The sequence below is a fragment of the Nycticebus coucang genome, chromosome 21 (assembly GCF_027406575.1).
Source record: "Nycticebus coucang isolate mNycCou1 chromosome 21, mNycCou1.pri, whole genome shotgun sequence".
NCBI lineage: Eukaryota > Metazoa > Chordata > Mammalia > Primates > Lorisidae > Nycticebus > Nycticebus coucang.
In genome coordinates this window covers 37,710,628-37,730,288 of record NC_069800.1, presented here as the reverse complement: position 1 = coordinate 37,730,288, position 19,661 = coordinate 37,710,628, and the positions used below count along the sequence as shown (strand labels likewise).

The 19,661-nt window shown below is 53.4% G+C and overlaps 1 protein-coding gene across 1 annotated transcript; it reads right to left on the bottom strand.

The window, feature by feature from the left end:
• Positions 1-2,523: 2,523 nt before the first annotated feature.
• SCRT2 (scratch family transcriptional repressor 2) lies at positions 2,524-16,380 on the bottom strand. The gene is made up of 2 exons (XM_053573476.1): positions 16,169-16,380; positions 2,524-5,359 (listed from the first exon to the last, which is right to left on the bottom strand). Exons 1-2 carry the CDS (start codon positions 16,299-16,301, stop codon positions 4,569-4,571), a joined length of 924 nt encoding a protein of 307 aa, XP_053429451.1. The 5' UTR covers positions 16,302-16,380; the 3' UTR covers positions 2,524-4,568.
• Between the last annotated feature and the right edge of the window lie 3,281 nt (positions 16,381-19,661).

The following is a 19,661-nucleotide window of genomic DNA, read 5'->3' as shown; positions in this document are numbered from 1 at the left end:
AGGATGGATTTCTTTTCTGTCTCAGTTCATTTGTGTTGCTGTGAGGGAAATACCTGAGGCTGGGTAACTTAAAAGAAAAGAAGTTTGTTTGACTCACCAGTCAGCAGACTGTGGAAGAAGCATGGCATCACCATCTGCTTCTGGTGAGGGCTTCAGGGAGCTTCCAATCAAGGCAGAAAGCAAAGGGGGAACGCGCATGTCACATGATGAGAGAAGGACCAAGAGAGAGAAGGAGGTGGTGCCAGCCTCCTTTAAGCACCAGATCTCCAGCGAGTTATTATCCAGGGAGGGCCCAAACCATTCATAAGGGATCTGTCCCCAGGACCCAAATGCTCACCAGGCCCCACCTCCAATACTGGAGATCAAATTTCAACATGAGATTTGAAGGGTCCAAACATCCAACCATATCACTTCCTTTTAAGAGTGAGGAAGTTGGGTGGCACGGTGGCTCATGCCTTTAATCCTAGCACTCTGGGAGGCTGAGGGGAGTGGATTGCTTGAGTTCAGGAGTTATAGACCAGCCTAAGCAGAAGCAAGAGTGAGATTCTGTCTCTACTAAAAACAGAATGGAGGCTGAGGCAAGAGGATTGCTCAACCCCAAGAGTTGAGGGCCATGGCACTCTACCCAGGGCAACAAAGTGAGATTCTGTCTCAAAAAAAAAAAAAAAAAAGAGTGAGAAAGCAGAAAAGTTTTCCATAGGTATTTTTTTTTTTTTTTAACAACTCTCTCCTTAAATCTCATTGGCCAGAATTGATCTTGTTCTAATCTTTGAACCCAGGGGAGATGGTATTACTCTTAAAACAGTTGAGATCATCCCTTAAGCTGGTGTCCAGTACCCCAGGTTGCATGACGGCTAATCGAGGAGGAGGGAGTGGAATGGATATTGGATCACTGCAACTGAACTGGATGTAGCTGATGGGCACCCAACATCCATCCCCACCACCCTATAGGGTACCTTCTGTTTTGCATGGTTAGAGAATTTAAAACTACATTTGTCAGACTTTAGTAGCAAGGTACTGACAGTGAATTAAGATCTGCCAGTTACATGCACTTCTGTGATATTTGAATGGCAGAAGAGGGCTGGGACCAACTTCCTGCTGCTTGACTCTTGCCATTATCAAGATGTTCTTGGATAAAGTTTTTCTCTAGTAGTGTTCCAGTGTCATGCCACCAGCATAGTGGGAGACAGAAAACAATTATAGAAGCAGTGGCAAGGCCTGCTGATCCCTGGAGTGCACCTATATTGCTGTGTTCTTTAGTTCTAATGCAGTCTCCTGATCCTCCCCCCACACCCCAGTGTGATTGTGGGAGAGGCAGGAGCAGCAGTTCTGGGATCTAGTGTCCAGCTAAGGGGTCACTCCTTTAGCCCTTCCACAAATTTTGTCAGCAGCCTATTCCTCATATTAAATTCTCTTTCAAAGGGATGTAATACATGTTTATAAAATCCTGATTTAGAGTAGTTTCTATTCCCAGCACCTAAACAAACATGATGGATCCAACAGCCAATCAGGAGCAGTGTGTAGCCACAGAGGGCTGTGTGTGGGTAGTTAAGGAATGCAACAGGTGTCCGGCCCCTCAGAATCCCATTGGAGACTTTGTATGGGAGTTCCCACAAATGCTGTCATTGTTGGAAACAACTAGCACATTGCTAGGGATGCAGCCACTTGTCCAGAGGTGTGTGAAGGCAAAGGTGGACAGGCACCAGGAAGAAAATCTAAAACTGAGTGCACTGCTTACAGAAGGAGGACGTCCACAACAAGGACCCAGGGGAGAGAGGTTCCAACCCGCAACCCTCTCTCTCCACCACCCTGGCATCCATCCCTTGAAGCATGCAGGCCAGGCTTCTCAGCATGTCTGTTTTGGGGATTGAGGGGAAGTAGCAGGGGTTGCTGGTAAAGTTTTTAGGAAGGCAAGGACAGGTTTGTATTTTGAAAGATTGCCAAGGCAGCTGTCAAGGAGGAGAGATTGTTTGTCCATGATCTTCCTGAGTACTTTTGGTGACTGGTAGCTCACAAGCTGTAGGGACAGCTCACTGTTCTGGGACAATGTGACCTGCAGAGCCAAAGTCAACCATTTTGCTTGGTTGCACTTGCTGCATGCATGATCATAACTGACCAGGGCAGAGGGGCGGGGGATGAAGTGGGCAAGAATATAGAAATAGTGAACTGGCTGTCGACAGACAAATCTGGACCATGGTTGTAGTTGTTTGGCAGGTATAGTTAATTTGAATTGCATTTCTTTAAGATGAGATATATGCTTTCCTTTTAGTCACAGGTTCCATCATTCCCTAATGTCTTAAGGCAACTGCCTTCATTTGCTTATGTTATTAATCTGGTTCTTGAACCCTTATTTGATGCCTGGGACTTGTGCAGGCTAAGGGACCCCTGGGGCTGTGTGACCCTGGTGGCAGCTACACACTGGTCAGGCTATGGAGAAGGAAATGGAATGGAAAACCTCCATCTCTCAGATGCCCTCCCAATCATCCCAATCACAAGGTCCAGAGGCTCTGGTGAGTGGCCAAAGTCCCTTTAATATCCCTGAATTGCGTTACAAGTAATACTGCTGAAGGTGGGGAAGGGAGGGGGCCCTGGGGGTCAGTTAGGAGAAGAGGAGGGAGGGGGAGCGCCAAGCGCTCATACAAAATATGGCCAAAAGGCTTAGCATGCATGGAAAATTATTGCTGTCAGAAGTTCCTATTTACAGGGTCAACACCCTCCATAATTGCTTCTGTGACCCCTCTCCTCCCCACCATCCCTGCAGCCTCCCTTCCCGCTGGGCCTAGAGCTGGGCAAAGGCCCACTTGCCCCTCCGAAGCCCTAGAGAAGTGCCCCTGCCCCGCATCCTCAAGTCCCCGCCCTTTTTTTGTGGCTAGGGGGAGGGGAAGGAGGAGTCCGAGAGTCCTGGACTCAGGCCTGGCCCACTAGCTGGGCGCAGAGCGATGAGGCAGAGGCGTGTGCTTAAAGCAGAGAGGGCCAGGGCCCTTGCGAGTGGAGGTGTGTGCTTCGATCCTCGCCCGGGCATGCAAAAGCGCAGGGGAGGAGGTAGTGGCGGCCAACGGGCAGGTGGCTGGCAGCCCCGGCCCCTCTGCCTGGGAGAGTTGCATAGACATGGCTGGGAGAGAGTGCTCCTCCCGGGGAGCAGGCAGGAGGCCCCAGTGGGTCCGGGGCTCAGTCGGTCCCTGGAACCTGGGGTCTCTAGATAAGAGGAATAAATAGGAAACAAATTGAGGAGCCTCCTCTCCCTGGGCTCCATGGAGTTGGAGTGGAAGACTTAGGAGGATGGGGACCTGCCCCATGACCGGACCTCCTGATACTTCCTCACCGCCTCCGCCCCCATCTCCTTGAGGGTCAGCAGGCTGTCCCTCCCATTCTCAAGTCCCCTTTCTTAGTGAGTTCAGGCTCTGATTAGGGTGGAGCTTCTCCCGAGACAGATTGTGTGGGGGGGGTGTGGGGAGAGCGCGCGCGTGCAGCCTGCTCTGGCCTTTGCTGCCCCTCTCCTTGCCTGGCTCCCTGACCTCCCAGTCCAGCTGGGGAAGCCAGACTATACCTAGGTGAGGCCAAGAGATTAAATAGAATAATAAATAGATAAATAAACAAATACACAAATAAATAACTGGAGGGCCCAGCTGGACAAGGGGAAAGGCATTGGTGAGGTGCTCCAGGCCTTCCCCCAACAAATAAGGAGGGGTACCTGTGTTCTGGGGAGGAGGAAAAATGCTCAGAGATTCTGGGAGGAGGGTGGCTGGGAACAGGAGACTGGAAGTCCAGGGAAGGGCTGTCCTGGGATAGGAGAGGGCCCTAAACTCTCTCAAGAGTTTTCTCCAGGCTAGGTAAACTCGGAGGGGTGAGAGACGCTAGAGGGATGAGGGGATCTGGAGAGAGTAGGGGCTGGGAGTGGGTGATGAGGCCCCCGAAGACTGGAGAGAGTGGAAGATGTGTGGGGTGTGTGTATGAACCGTGGCATGCGGGGGATCTAGGACAGACTGGAGACTCCAGGAAGGATGAAGATCAGATCCCCAGATGGACTCACACAGGGGGACTCAGCAAAGACTCCAGAGGGATGGTCTAGGGTTGGATTGTGGTCTGAGGGCTACAGGTGCTGCGTCCAAGTATGGATAGGGAAACTGAGGCAGGCATAGGCGTCAAGGGTATGTTTGGGGTTTAGATTGGGGGCTCCAACAGAGGAATGGTTAGAGACTCAGCTGAAAAGTGAGGGAAAAGGTCTGAAAGTTAGGAGAGCGGTGCAGGGATTGGGCAGGAGAAATTTCTGGCTCTGAGGCCTGGGAAGGGGTGCGGACCTGGTGCCTGAGTTGGGAGCCTTGAAGGCGCGGACAGGGGATCAAGGTCCAGGTGGTGGCTGGAAAGGTCGGTGTGGGTCAGGGGCGCTGGGGTAAAATGTTGGAAGTGACTTATGGGTTTGGGGGCTGGAGAGAAAAATTCCGGGCTGGGACGGGGTTTCCTTCGAGGGGAGTAGGCAGGGAAACGCAGCTGGGGATTGGAGAGGGCGCTGCGGATGCAGGTAGGGGGCCCGGAGGGCGAGTTCCGGGCGCGCGGGCGAAGCGGAAGGCTCAGCTTGTTGGGCCGGCGGGGGGAGGCGGGGGCGGCTCGGCGCCCTTGACGCAGGCGGCCTCGCAGTGCTTGTGGAGGTAGGACTTGAGCGCGAAGCTCTTGTCGCACTGGCGGCAGCGGTAGTGCTTGAAGGCCGAGTGCGTCTGCATGTGAGCGCGTAGGTTGGAGCGGTCGGCGAAGGCCTTGCCGCAGTGCGCGCAGCCGAACGGCTTCTCGCCAGTGTGCGAGCGCATGTGCCCCTGCAACAGCCAAGGCCGCGAGAAGGCCTTGCCACACACGCCGCACTTGTGGCGGAGGTTGTGCGTCAGCACGTGCATGGCGAGCGCAGGCATGGACACGTACGCCTTGCCACACGTAGGGCACTTGCGCGCCAGCTGGCTGTCCAGGCTGCGGTGCGTCTGCTTGTGGCGGCTCAGGTTCGACGACGTGGCGTACGTCTTGCCACACTCCGCGCACGCGTGCCGGTGCCCGCCGCCCGCCGGCGCCCCAGCGCGCCCCGCGCGGCCCCCGGCGCCCCCGGCGGCCCCAGCGGCCCCCGCGTCCCCGCTGCCCCCGCCCCGTCGCCGCCGCGAGCGCCCGTCTGAGATGAAGAAGGCGTCCATGGAGTAGCTGTCGGTCACGGCCGCCTCCCCGCGGAAGTAGCGTGCCGACAGGCTTGACTGCGGGCTCTCGGGGTCGCTGTACTCCTCCGGCGCCGCCGGCGGGTACGCGGGCTCGGCCGGAGCCAGCTCCAGGCCCGGCTTCTGGTCCGCATCGTAGCTGCTTGCGGGCAGGCAGTGCGGGGCGTAACCTGGAGGGGGCGGAAAGTGGGGGAAATTGAGGGCGAGGCGCATAGGAGGGCTTCTCCCTTTGGGCAAGGCACTCCGCCTCGCCCTCCAGTTCGGCATCCTTGTGACAGGTCTTGGAAAGCGATGGCTGCTTATAAGACTGTAACGGACATGCACCTGAGCAACTCACGTCAGGTTGCCCGGGTTCAAATCCTTCCTCCACGGGCCACGGTACAAATAATCGCTACCCCAACCCGCAGAGCACAGGGCCGGCACGGTTCTACCGACTTTGCATTCACTATCTGCATCAGTGCTCACAATCATACAGTGAAGGTCTTAAACCCACCGTGCAGGTAGAGAAACTGAGTCAGAGAGAGATACAGCAGCCAGTCTAAGCTTACTGCTAGTAAGTGGGTGGAAAAGGAGCCAAAATTCAGATCTTGGCAGTGCGACGCCAAAGTCCAATTCTGCCATCCCAGTCAGATAACTTCTCTGACTCTCTATTTTCTCATCTAGAAAATGGAGCTTGTGATTGGGCACCTTCCAGGGCCTTTGGAGGGACTGAGTAAAGTGATAATAATAAACGTGTTTTGAGTTCTTCCTGTATGCAAGAATCTGCCCCAGTACTTTTACATGTGTTAACTCATTTGTCACAGACCCAAGAAGTAGGTACTGTGTATTATAACCCCCGTTTAACATGTGAGGAAATTGAGAAAGAGGAGCACATAGTACTTTCTATATAAATGTAAGCTATTATAATTGTGCTTTTTACTTGCTTTAAGATTATTTGCCACCCCTACTACATTCTGATCTTCCCAGGGATGGATCTGTGTGCCCAACACGTGTCTAGCTCAAAGAAGGTGTGCAATGAATAAATGTTGCATAAAGGAACGCCATCACAATCCGTTAGACACACCTCCCAGGGTTGCTGGAGGATTTAAAAGTGGTGGTGTGAAATAGGTACTCCAGGAAGGGAACAGCCTTATCTTTGTTCCCAAGCTGCTTTGCTCTGAGCTCCTCAAGAAGTCTTCCTGGGTCTCCAGGGAGAATTCATCTCCAACTCCTCCTCCCACTTAGCTGGAGTTGGACCAGAAGTCCTGTCTGCCAAGGGTTTGAGTGATTGTTGGGTGGACAGGCTGAGTGAGACTCTCCCAGGGGATTCCATACGAGTTTCTCATGGACAGGGGCCACCCTGATTTGCCTCTACTTCCCATGGCCTAGGATGGTCCTAGCACCTTCACTGTGGATCCTGGAGCTGGGCTCCCCAGAGAGTTTCTGGCAGACACAGAACAAACTTATCATCCTGGCACTTAATTACCAAGTGTTTCTATTGTCCTTTGATTCTGGAGTACGATGGTGGTTAGGCCCCAATCTGAGGTTTCACAGCTGGGGAGTGGCAAATCTCAGGATTTCACCCTCTCCTCTGACATCCCCTTTCACACCGCCCTCCCCAATCTTTAACCAGCCCTCCTCTCTACACCCTTCTTCACTGGAGTGAGCAGGTGGAAGAGGGCTTTGTAAGCTGGAAACAGGATCCCAAGATGTTCAGACTTAGGGCTGGATACTCTGGTCAGCTTTCATTCCCTCAAACAGCCTAGTTGATTCAGCTTCCAGACCTTTGCCTCTCATCTGGCATTTGGAATGGTCACAGGGTCAAGTCTGAGCAGACAGAAAGTGAAGAAAGGTGTGTCCTTATTATTTCTTCTGTCTCTTTATCAGACAGCATGGGCCCTCTGCATACTGAAGTAATTGGGTATTATAGGGGAGGATGACTCAGTAGGAAAGGGCTCTGTGGTCAGATGCAAGGGGGGGGGGAGTGATAGTGGCAATTTTTAATTGGGGGTGGGCAGTTCCTAGCTTCTTAGCACCCCATCCCTCTCCTCTCATCTGCTTTTGGTCTGGAGGTTTCAGGAACCATGCCTAGTACTCCAGAATGTTCCAGAATGTTTAGGGAATATTATTTCAGACTACGTTAAATACCAGTTGGGCACTCCCAGACCCCCTCCTTCTCTTGTGTATTTTGTCACATTGTAATTACCTATGATAACACTAGCTAATATTTATTGAGCACTCACTGTGTGCGGGGCTCTGCACTAAATGCTTCACTCCCATCATCTCACTGGATCATCACAAAAATACTCATTACAGACACAGAAACTGAGGTACAGAGTGGTGATGGTTCTTGCTCAAAGGGTGGAGCAAGAGTTGGAAACCACGGGACTGATCTCATTTTCCCACACGGGGAGGTCTTTGAGGAAGAGATTGTGTATGGGTTGTTTGCCTTCCATCCTCGGGGCCCTAGCACTCAGTTAAGTATTTGTAGAATGGATGATTAAGACTTGCCAGGCCACCTTCACTCCCTAGCCCAGCAGGGTCTGCTGTAGACAGTCTTACCCCCAACCCCCAGTCTCAGGACAGGTCAGCACCTCATGGGCTTGGGCCATGGAATGGGTGGGGTGATTTGATTCCTCAACACAGATTCTAGCTAGGTGACCTGAGGCAAATTGTGCATCTTTCTGTGCCTTGAGTCATTTTTCTGGAAATGGAGATAGCATGAGATCATTTTGATGGGGGGTAGGTGGGGGGGGCCTGATCATATGGCCCATGTCTTGTACATGCTGTTATTTAAGAAGGATGAAGTATTGGTTAAGAACACAACTTGGGTTGTGTTCAGGCTTTACCATTCCCAGCTGTGTGACTTTGGACAAACTGCTTGACCTTTCTGTGGCTCTACGGTTTCAGTAAAAAGTCCACCAGCAAACAATGTGTAAAGAAGTAATAACCAAGATTCCTAGTGCACTTAAGTGTCCAGCACTGTTACAGGGCTTTGCAGGCATGAATGCATTCTACCCTCATGACTCTCTAAGGCGAGTGCCCTTTTACAGAGGAGGAAACCAAGGCACCAGGAAGTTAAGTGACATGCCTAGAGTTGTGCAGCTGGTAAGTTAGAGCCAGGATTACAGCCCAGTGGCTGGCACTTGGTAAATCCACAATACATGTTGGCTGTTACTATAAATAATAGTAATGGTCTCCCCAGACAGGTTTCTGGGCTTTGGTTTTCTTGGTGCCCACCCCAACACATCTTGCTGCTCCTCTCTGGTCCTCTGTTTCCTGACTCAGGATGTGTAATTTCTACTTCATGTTCTGATGAGGAAATTTCTGGTGCATGGTAAGAACTCAATGAACCGGGAAGTTTTAAACCGAGTGCTCTTTCCTTGGCGCCCTCTGCTGGCTGCTTTCAACACTGTAGCACCTTGCTCATGCTGCTAAGGGCTCTTTACACAGAATAAGGTGCACCTCAAACAAAGGCTACTTATTTGTCTAGGGGCCAATGAGGAATTGTCTTCAGGACAGGAATTGTGATCCCAGACCAGATGCCATTCTGTGGAGTTTGCCTTGGGTTTGGAGCATCATAAGAGAGTTTGCATGGTCATGTATGGCAGAGATGACTGTGGCCAGATTCCTTAACCTCTCTGGGCTGGGCCTGTATAGGAAGATGATTGACTAGGATGCTCTAAAGATCCTTCTACATTATGGCTGAATCAGTCTCTCCACAGTACTCTTTGTGGAGGATCAGGGAGTCCTCCTTGAACTCCATCCCCTTCTCCCGACATCCGCAGACATCTCCATATGTAACCTTAGGCGAGTTACTCTTTTTGCCACATGTGTGTAAGGGGGTTCATAATAGGATTGAATAAGTTAATGCATGTAAAGTACTGAGTATAAGACCTGGGACATAATAGCTGGTCTCCCAAGCTGTTATTTGTATTGTCTTTATTATTATTCCTACATTTCCTGGTGAGGTACTTCTAATCTGCCAGAGAGTAGAAGGAAATACACATGGATGTCTCAGGCTGCTCTGTGACCTTGGGCAAGCCATTGCACCTCTTTGGGCCTGAACCCTGGAGAATCCTGTAGGACACTACAAGCTGTACTCTGATCTTACAGATGGAACCCAGACAGGTTTTGGGTGCCTTCTTCTGCCCCAGTGGTGACTCTAGAAGGCTGAGTTCTCTGCCCTCCAGCTGACAGGGTGAGACGGGACTCTTCTGTTTGAGTCCTGATAGGGTAGGGAGGAGCAGGGTCCAGAGAGAAGAGACTTGGCTCTTATTCTGGCCCTTCTATTCATTTCTTAGCTGTGTTGGGCAAGTCTCTCTCTCTCTCTTTCTCTGCTTGAATCCTCCATTTGAGGGATGGGGACCAGAGCCACCTGTCACGTATGGATATAAGATGGGCCCAGAAGCACTTTGGAAATATGCAGATGTCACTTGAGGATGACGTTGGTTTTTCCCTGCCCAAGACTTGAGGTCCAGAATCCACTAAAATTTTTTTATGAGAAATAAAGTGCTGCCCCCCACCCCCTGTAGATATTGTCTCATCCAACTGCCTGATCCCCTGGAGTGAGGATGTGTGGGGGAGCTCCATCACAAGTACTACTACTATTACTACTAGTATTTCCAACTAGCACTAGTCCTCCCTGGGAGCCAGATACTGCACCGTGCTCAGCACTCATGGGAGATGATTTGGCCAAGGTCACCAGAGGGGGAGACAGGTGTGAGACCCTCCAAAGCCAGTGTTTTTTCCAAAACTCCATGGAGGGTATGGAAACTTGCCAGGGAGAGAAGATTCTGAATTGGCAGGGGAAAGGGTGCTAGGTTTCTTAAAATAATACCATGCATTTGGCCTGTGTCTTATGGGAGTGTTTGGGGTATGAAGTAGGTGTTGTAGAAAATGCTCCAGCCCCATGTAAATATTTGTAGATAGTACTTAATAACAGTAATGACTAACATTTATTGAGCAGTTAGTGTGTGCAAGGCACCCTGCTAAGTGCTTTATGCATATTAGCTCATGTCTAAGTTCACTTCCTCCCATGCCCTTGTTCTGCAGAAGCTGAAGCCCAGGGAGGGGCCTTGACCCACCTCACATCACCACACAAGTTCTCCTCAGAGCTGGGCTGGCCTCCTTTATTTTTTTTAATGGAGTCAGTCTAGGTCTCCTTTCCTGTCTCTCCCAGACTTCCAGGGTACCAAACTTCTCCAGGGAATTCCTAGTCCCAAACCTACCTCCCTGTCCTGAGCTAGGCAGGAAAAGAAAGGGACCTTGTGGTGGGCTAGCTTCCCAGGCGGCCCACTTTCCTGAGGAGGGCTAGGCCTGCTGGGTGGTGGGGCTGGCGGGGGGGGGGGGCTGCTGCATGGGTATATTTAGAGCTGCCTCTTGCTGTGCCAGGGCCTCGGGCCTCGAGAATCAGCTCCAGCCAGCTGAGCAGAAAGCCAGGTCTGTCAGCAGCAAAGTGGGATAAAAATAGTTTCTCCTGTCTGCTCACAGAGCTGGGCAAAGGGGCTGGGTACCTCCCCCTCCCCTTATTATAGCATCTTTGTTAGCGGTTCCCTGGGCACTGGACCAAAAATGACACCCACCTCCTCCAAACGCCTGGCAGCTGGTACATCTGCCCACGGGGGAGGAGGTCCCCAAGTCCAAATGAGAAGGGCACAGAATGAGGTCTGGCCCCACATGACCGGCGCTGAAGGGCATGGGGCTGATGCCCACTGACCCAGGTTCAAGCAGTTCTAGAGAATTCCAGGGCCCTTCCTCAGCACCCCCTCCTCTTAGAATTCCCTGTTTTCTGGTCTTTCCTGACTGTGACCCAATTCCTGTGGCCCACAGGGAGGTCCAGGGCTCTGCAGGAATCAATAGGAAAGATTTTTCAAGGGGTTGTGGAGATTGGAGTGAGTGGCTCAGGGTCTTGAATTGCCCAGCCCTGGTTGGTGGGCCGGGGGATCTCTGGAGACAGGCTGTGTTGCAGAGGGCCCCGCCTCCCTCCAGTTCTCCTGCTTTTGCTCTACCTTCTTCCTGCCCTAGAAGGGTATAGAGGGCCTCTTCCAAACCTCTCCACTACCCACATGCTGGCAGCAGACACTTCACCCCAGAGGTGTCCACAGCTGGGAAGAAGACTAAGAGGTTGGGGGGCCTCTCATCTCCTGGCAGAGGACTTCCAGGCTGTGGGCCCCCCCAGATCCCATGGATGTAGCACCTACCAGGAAGGTGTGACAGGGCCCACCATTTATGCTCCTGTGACTTTGGGCAAGTCACAGGCCCTCTTTGACCTCAGTGTTGGCTCTATGGGTTGCAGCTAATCATTCCCTGCCCTCTCTGCCCTTTGCCTACTGGGTGAGTGTTGTAGGGATTGCTGCACTGACAAAAGGGACTTAGTATACTCCCCTGCCCTCCTTCAGCAATCACAGACTGTCCTGTCCAAAGCATGGAAGCTTGGCCTGGACCCCACATGGCCCCCTGGTGACCCCTGGCTTTAGGATGAATCAGGGCCCACAGATTCTGTATCTCACTTGGGTCTGCCATTCCGCATCCTGACTGAGGCCTGTTAATTCATAGGAAAATCAGATTTCTGGGTTGCCAGGTCAGAGTTTAAAGAGCTCATACTCAACTATTTGATTTCAGGAGAAGGAAACTGAGGCTGGGGGGAAGAAGGGGAGGAGATGAAACCAAGGCCACATAGAAAGCTAATAATGGGTCTAAGACTTGAACACAACCAGCCTTGAGAATGGATCTGAACATAACCTTGGACTGGAAACTGGACCTGGATCTTATTCCTGGACCCAGAATGTTTACCTGGATCTGTTCCTAGACATTGAAATTTGAACGTGGAGGTGGGTTTGTCCTAGAAATTGGACCTGGCCCTATATCCTCAGATATTGACCTTGGACCTAGACCTTGGGCCTGGTCCTTGGTCTGAAGTTTGACTTAGATATAGGAACTGGACCTGAGATCTGTACCTGGATGCTAGACTGGATGTTTGGCCTGGACCTTGGACTTGGAGAAAGACCAAGATGCCAGGGGAAGAGGTGGTTATAGAAGACTCAGAAAGGGCCTGCTATATGTCCTTTAGCTCCTCCCTAGCCTTCTCTGGGCTCCCTCTTCCAGGAATTGGGGAAGCCCTTTTGTATCTCTGCTCCCCCGATGGACTTTCTGAAGAGTGGGGTGGATGTGTGTCAGCTGGTAACATTCGGCTGGGCTCCCAGGCCTGGCCTGGGCGACTACCTGGCGCCATCAGAGAGAGTGAGAGGAAGTGGGCTCTGGTATAATGTGGTCAACTAGATAAGCCCATGGGTAGAGGTAGGAGGGCTTCCTCAGCCTGCTGGGGGAGGCTTAATGTAGCTACAGAGGGCAGACAACTGTGTTATTCGATTGGCATTGATCCCTCCTCTGCCTGGGTCAGATGCACTCTGGGAGTGGATGGGGGTGGGACAGTGCTGGGGGGTAAAGAAGGGGGGCCTGGCTCCCAGCTGGAACTCAGTTACAGTGTAGGGGTGGACTCTCCAGAAGACATCCTTGCCAGGGGCCCACAGAGACAACTGACATACAGATGGACAAGCCACATTCTGGAGTGGCTGAGAGTCCAGCATCCTTCAGCATGGGGTCAGGTCTGTGAGGGGTGGGCTTGGTGGTGTTGGAGGGTGAGGTTCTGAGAGGCTTAGGAGAATGTGAATCAGCAGGGTCTCATGGAAAGACTGAGTCTGTGCTCAGAATCACCCAGCGGGGGAGAGGGGAGGAGAAACAGTGGAGGAGCAAGAGGGGCAGAGGCGAGAAAGGAGGCATTTCATTGGAGGGGACAATGCAATTAGATCTTATTTCCCTCGTTGGGAGCTTGCAGACCTACGGCTTTCTCCACTTGGGAGGAGGATGCTTTGTGGGTTTGAGGGAGCCTGGAGCACAGACACACCTGCTGCACCCTCTTCCCTGCCTGGCAGAGGCTGAAAAGGGAGCAAGGAGGCAAAGAAGAGTGTTGCTTCTGTGTGTGTGTGTGTGTGTGTGTGTGTGTGTGAGAGAGAGAGAGAGAGAGAGAGAGAGAGGGAGGGAGAGAGAGAGAATGAGAATGCTCCAGGGATTCTACAGCATTCCCAGAATTAGGGGTATACCTCTTTAATTTAGGGTCCTGCATCGTTATCAGTTAGGAGCCTGTGGTTCCTCTAAGCTCTCCCCCAGCCCTGCCTGCCTCCCCTCCCACCAGCCTCATCCTGACCCTGCAGCCAAGAGCTGCAGGAATGGCTTGTAAGAAGATCTTTCTAATAACTGGAACTATCTCCAGCCCCGGGCCCTCCCCCTTCCTCCCTCTTTCCCTGCCTCCCTCCCTTCCTTCTCCTCCCTCTCCTCATCTTCCCCCCTCCTCTCTTTCTCCTTGTTTACCCAGCACACTTACACACGCTGGGAGAGAAAAAACGTCGGCTCAGCAATTTTTCACACTTCCCTCAAATGCTCAGCAAGGTTATTTCCGGCAGAGCAGAGACAACGGGCGACCAGAAGCTGGCTGCTCTCTGAGGACCCCCAGTACCTTCCACCCACCCATGGAATGAGAGATCCCTTACTGCCCAGGCTGGCCACACCCCAGGGAGGGGAGAGGCTCCTGAAAACAGGATGAGGCAGATCCTGTATTTCCTAGTCATACCCAGGCTTTAAGGATCACACACACACACTCACACACACTCCTGGTGTTGGCACTGATCATCCATTGCAGACACTGCCAAGGTGGCCAGGCCGGGGTGTCTGTCCTAACCGTGGGGCAGCCTGCAAGAGACTGAAGCCAATAAAAATGCCTGATCCCAGAAACTCCAACACCCTCAGCCAGGTGGCGTATGCTCAACAGAGCCCTAAGGAAACCCTGACAATGGCTTCCCTGCATTCTGTTAGACCCTCATGCAATACCTCCCACCTTATAATTGACCTTCACAGAAGATGAGCTTGTAAAATTGGAAGGATGCTTAGTTCATGCCGTCTAAACTCTTTCACTGCTGAGAAGGCTGAGGACCAGAGAAGGGAAGGCACTTGCCCAAGGTCACACAGCAAGTCAGAGATTTTTAGAGCCCAGGCTTCCTGAGTTTCAGGCCAGGCATCTGGCTATCAGGACAGTCTCAGGATTCCCTAGAGGCCATGAAGTTGTTCTGGAGCCCTTTGGGGAAAGGGACAAAGACAGAGGTGGTTCTAGGATGTTAATCCCTGTGGGCCCTCCACAGAAACACCCTGCTGGTGCTCTGCCCCCACCCCGCTTCCCACCATTCATTCAGGGGCTCCCTTCAAAGCTTTTTTGGACGGCATTCAAGGCAAAGCATTCTCCTGCCTCCTTCCTGAGGAGCAGCCTGCAGTTTTGGCTGTGCATGGGAAATTCTCTGGGCTTCTCTGGGTTTCCTCAGCTGGCCTAGCCGCAGGACAAGGGTGTGGGAGGGGTTGTGGGGGGTGGCCAGAGCTTTTTGTTAATTTCCTAAGGGATCCACATGCAGTCTTGCAGATATTTCAGTTTCTACACAGCTCCCAGCACACACTTCCTAGCCTTGGCATGGCCCCAGGTCCACCCTCTGTCCTGCCAACCCTCTGCCCAGCCCAGCCATATCCCTAGGCTTCTGTCTCTAACTTCAAGAGGCTCTAGGGTTAAGAGAAGAGGACAGTAGAATAAGTAACATGGGCAGAGGAGGAGGGGGTTCTGTGGAAGATCAGGGAGCAGGGGCCGAGGGGTGTAGCTGTGTCCCTGATCACTCCCTAACTTCTCTGACCTTGAGGAGGTCACAGAGCCCTTTGCCCAGCACCCTTTCTCTACCTGGCATGGCAGTGATGGAATGTGGGTGAAGTGCTTGGAAATCCCTGAGGTGGAAGCCTCCACCCTCCCCACTGCCTATCTTTGCCATTTCAGCCCTCCCCTATCTTAAGCCCTTTCTTCCCTCCTTTTCCTCTTCTCTCCCTCTCCCCTCTTATCATGTACACACACACACACACACACACACACCCCAAAGCTGGTGCCACATGTGATGTTGGAACTCTCACTGCCAAAGGACACTGGAACACCTCCTCTCCAGACACCTGCTCTGATGGAGGTTGCAAGAGGAGAACATTTCTGTGATCCCCTCAATGCAGAGTGGGGTCCACAGAAGCAGTCTCTACTCCTTCTCCCTTCCCTCCAGAGATCACCCCCTTCTGGGCTTGAATGACCTCTCTTGTCCCCCAAACCCTTGTCCCTGCAGGAACTTGTTCTGAGAAGAGATGGAGTGTGTGTGTATGGCGGCGGGGTGGGGGGGGGTTGGGGGGGTTGGGGGGGAGTGGGGGGGTGGGAGGGGGTGGGCTTGCAAGCAGCAGCAGGGTTGGCTTTGGAGGGAGGAGGTTGTGCAGCCCAGGGAATCGAGAGCCACTTTGGAGGAACCCCTCCCAGATATCTCCTCTTCTTTCAGTCCCCAGGACAGGCACAGCCTTTGGCAGGCATGTGGCTGAGGGTAACAAAAGAGTTGTTTCAAGAAGGGGTCTGAGAGCACTTGTAGGGCATTGTCAGCAAGAGCAGTTTTGAAGGGAGGGAGGACACCCCAAGTGACTCCCAGGGAGCCAACCCCAACTCTCCCGGGACTGATAGTCCCATCCCTTTTACATTCCCCACCGACAGGGCACAGCCGGGCAGCCAGCCTCTCCTCATGCGAGAGAGGAGCCCTCATCTGCCTTGTACGTTAGCCCCGTCAGCACCGGCCCTTCCAGAGCGGTCCTCTCTCTCTGGTCTCCCATCACCCCCTCACTCCAGCCTTGTTCTAGGGCCACAACTTTCAGAGTCCGCGGCTGGCGCATGGCTTCGGGAGGAGCCGACCCTGCGACTTTCCCTTTGTACGTCCTAGCCCCTGCCCCGCCCGCCTGGCCCTCGGGAAGCCCGGGAGGCGCACACGGCCAGAGAAATCTTCTCCCCGGGTTTCCTGCTGCGCGCGCCCCTCCTCGTGGCCCAAGTTAGGGAGGGCCACAGCTCCCCGCGCCACTTCCCCACCCCCGCCTTGCCCCCGCCGGGTCCCACTCACCGTTGTCCCCTGGAGGCCCCCGGGCACCAGGCAGCACGTAGGCGGTCTCCAAAGGGTGGTAGGTGGGGGCCGGCACCCCGCTGCACTGGAAGCCGTCCCCTTTGATCTTCTTTACCAGGAAAGAGCGCGGCATGGTGCAACTGGCTCGGGGCTCGGCGGGGGAGGTTGCGTGGGGCCCCGGTGGGGGGAGGCGGCGGGCCGGGCGCGATTGGCTGTCCGCGCGGGGTTTCAGCACTGGACAGCTCCCAGCGGGCGGCAGCTCGCAGCCGGCCCCGGTAGCTGCGGCCGCGGCTCGGGCTCGGGCTCCCGCTCGGGCTTGGCGGCGGCGGCGCGCAGACAGGCGATCGCTGGAGCTGTGCTCAGCTCTCCGGCTGCCGGCTTTATATGGGACGCAGGCTGGAGATCAGGTGGTCCCCTAGCAATGGAACTGTTCAGCGCTCTAATCCATCAAATGTCCCCCAGGACAATCGCTCCGCACACGTTCCCCTGAACCGGCGGCGGTGGGGGCAGGCCAGGCGCAGGGAGCAGCGGGCAGGCAGGAGGGGAGAAAGTGAGCGCGAGAGAGGCGCAGAGATATCGGGAGACAGAGAAAGGGGAGTGAGGGGGGAGGGAGGAGAGAGGAAGAGCGAGAGGGGGAAAGAGACGCGGAGAAAGACAGAAAGAGACATACAGGGGAGGAAAGACGCACACGCAGAAAGACCAAGATAAGGACAAAAAGACGCAAGAGAGAAACAGAGAGACCGAGATGGAGAGAAGTAGCGACACACACGCACGCACACGGGAGGGAAAGCGAGACGCAGCCACACAAAAAGGAAGCCCCCCGGGGATGCGGAGAGAGGAAGAGAAAAGTGCGAAACAGAGGAAGAGGCGGAGGGCAGCAGAGGGAGAGCGGTCCGGGCACATGGGGACTCCGGGAAGGCTTTGCAAAGGAAAGAGCGCGCGCTCGCCAGAGGCAGCCCCCCCACCCCGCCGCCAGTTCTCTCTCCCCGGTTCCGAAGTGGCCAATGTGGACACTCAGCTTGAACTAGAGGAAGTCTCCCCCACCCCACCCGCTGCTTGGGCTTGCGCTGGAGCCCAATGTTGGGTTTGGGGTTCAACTTTCTTCTCCCAGAACTGGTGGGGGAATGAGTCCCCCACACCGATGCCTGGCCTCGCTCAGCCGGTCCTGTTCCAGTGCCTAGCTCAGACGGGCGCTGCAAGAGGAAGTGAAAATCGTCCAGTAATTAATTTTCCTGCTGCTGGGGGGGTGGTGATTTTGACACATCCGAGGCTGTGTCTTTCCCTGAAGCGGGGAGCAGACAATAGAGACACGTGGACTGGGAAGGGAGAGGGGGGAAGGGAGGGGGAGCGGGGCTCCTGCTGGAACTCTTCGAGGTCAGCTCCTTTGTCTCTGGAAGGATCTGAGCAGACCCCCTCCAATTGGACCAAAACCTGGGGGAGCCCCCATATCTTGGCAGGACCAAGGAGCAGAAGAACTCAGCCCTCTGCCCAGAGGCTGCTGGGCAAAGCTCCATGGTGGTGGGCTGGCTTCAGCAAGTGTGGGATGGCCAGTACACAAGAGTCCCAAAATTAGACTCTAAGAACGCCAGGTTCTCACTGGTCAGTGGCATTCTGTTATGGGATGCAAGCCTGGTGGAGTGAGGATATCCTTTTGGGACTGCATTAGCCAATACCAGCTGGGAGGCTAAGACCTAAAGAGGGTGTGGAGGTGCCTGAGTTCACACAGTGAGTCAGCAGCAATTACCCCAGACCTCAGTGGCCTCTGGGCACCACTGGGTCAGGGCCTATCATGGTCCTGGGGGTGTGGCTTAGAAGCCTCAGAGTAAAGTTTGGGCCCTTATTCTGCCAAGGCCCTGCTTTGGGTACTGGCCATCTTCCAGTTGTATTGCCTCGTATTTTTGTCTCTGGGACATTTAAATTTTTATTTTGTTTTATTTTATTTAAATTTTTTGTCCTGGGACTTTTTTAACCCCAGTCACTGAGAGTTTAGGTGACCACACCCCTGCTTCAGCGCACACCCCGTATTCTCTACTCCAGCCACAGGAGCCTTCTAGTTCTTTAGTCTTTCTCTTCTCTTGGCTGCCACCGTTTCTGCTGCCTTTTCATCATTTCATCCTGCAAACCCCTACTTGTGCTGAAGACTTAGCTGAGGCATCATTTCCTCCAAGAAGTATCCCTGACATCCGTCATTGTGGATGAGGCCAGCTCACCCACTGGTCCCTGAGATTCATGGGGACAAGGACTGTGTCCCATGTCTGGAATAGGACCAGCTGCGGCAGGCCAGGCATCGATACAGGAGACTGATTCCCCTACCAGTTCTGGGAGAAGAAAGTTGAACCCCAAACCTAATAGGGGGCTCCAGCACAAGCACAAGCAGTGGGCAGGGTAGGAGAGACTTCCGCTAGTTAAACCTGAGCGTTCACATTGGTCACTTCGGAATTGGGGGAGAGAAGACTAGAGGCAGGAAGGTTGCTACTGGCTCGGCGCTCCCTTTACAAGGTGCACTAGGGTCTTCCAGCCCCCCTACTTATTAGCCATGGGAGCTTGGGCAAGTTACTCAACTTCTCTGCACCTCAGTTTCCTCAGCTATAAAATGAGAATAATAACTGTGGCTACCTCAGACCTCAGGGTGTTGAGAGCATTACGAGAGTTGCTATACAGGAAGGGCTTGGAATGGAGACTGGCACATGGAAGTTGGTCAGTGCATGGGGGTTCTCTATATAGCGTCGTTCCTGTAGCATCCAGTATTTATTTATCACATTTGTGAGATTGTGGAGAACAAGTGGTGAACTAGACATCCCTTGTCTCTGCTTTCTTGGAGCTGACATTCAAGCTGCATGGACACTAAATAATGAAACTCTTAAATCAACAATATTCTTTCAACTATTTTTTCAGGGCTGTGAGGTACATAAAATGGGGTGAGGTGGGCAGTGCCTGTAGCTCAGTGGGTAGGGTGCCGGCCCCATATACTGAGGGTGGTGGGTTCGAACCCAGCCCCAGCCGAACTGCAACAAAAAAATAGCTGGGTGTTGTGGGGGCACCTGTAGTCCCAGCTACTCGGGAGGCTGAGGCAAGAGAATCGCCTAAGCCCAGGAGTTAGAGGTTGCTGTGAGCTGTGTGATGCCATGGCACTCCATTGAGGGTTATAAAGTGAGACTGTCTCTACAAAAAAAAAAAAAAAAAACAGGGTGAGGTGATGGAAAGTGATAGTGCCTTAAGATAGGGTAGCCAGTGAGGGTCTCCTGGGAGAGATGACATTCAAGCTGAGACTTGACTCAGCCATAAGAGGATTCAAGGAAAGTGCTCTTAGCAGAGGCTTCAAAGGCACTGAGGCAGGAATGAGCTTGGGCCAAATGAGGACAACAAGATGTGGAAGAAGATGAGTTCAAGAAATTGGCAAAGGCTTGGCACCTGTGGCTTAAGCGGCTGAGGTGCCAGCCACATACACCTGAGCTGGCGGGTTCAAATCCAGCCCGAGCCCGCCAAACAACAA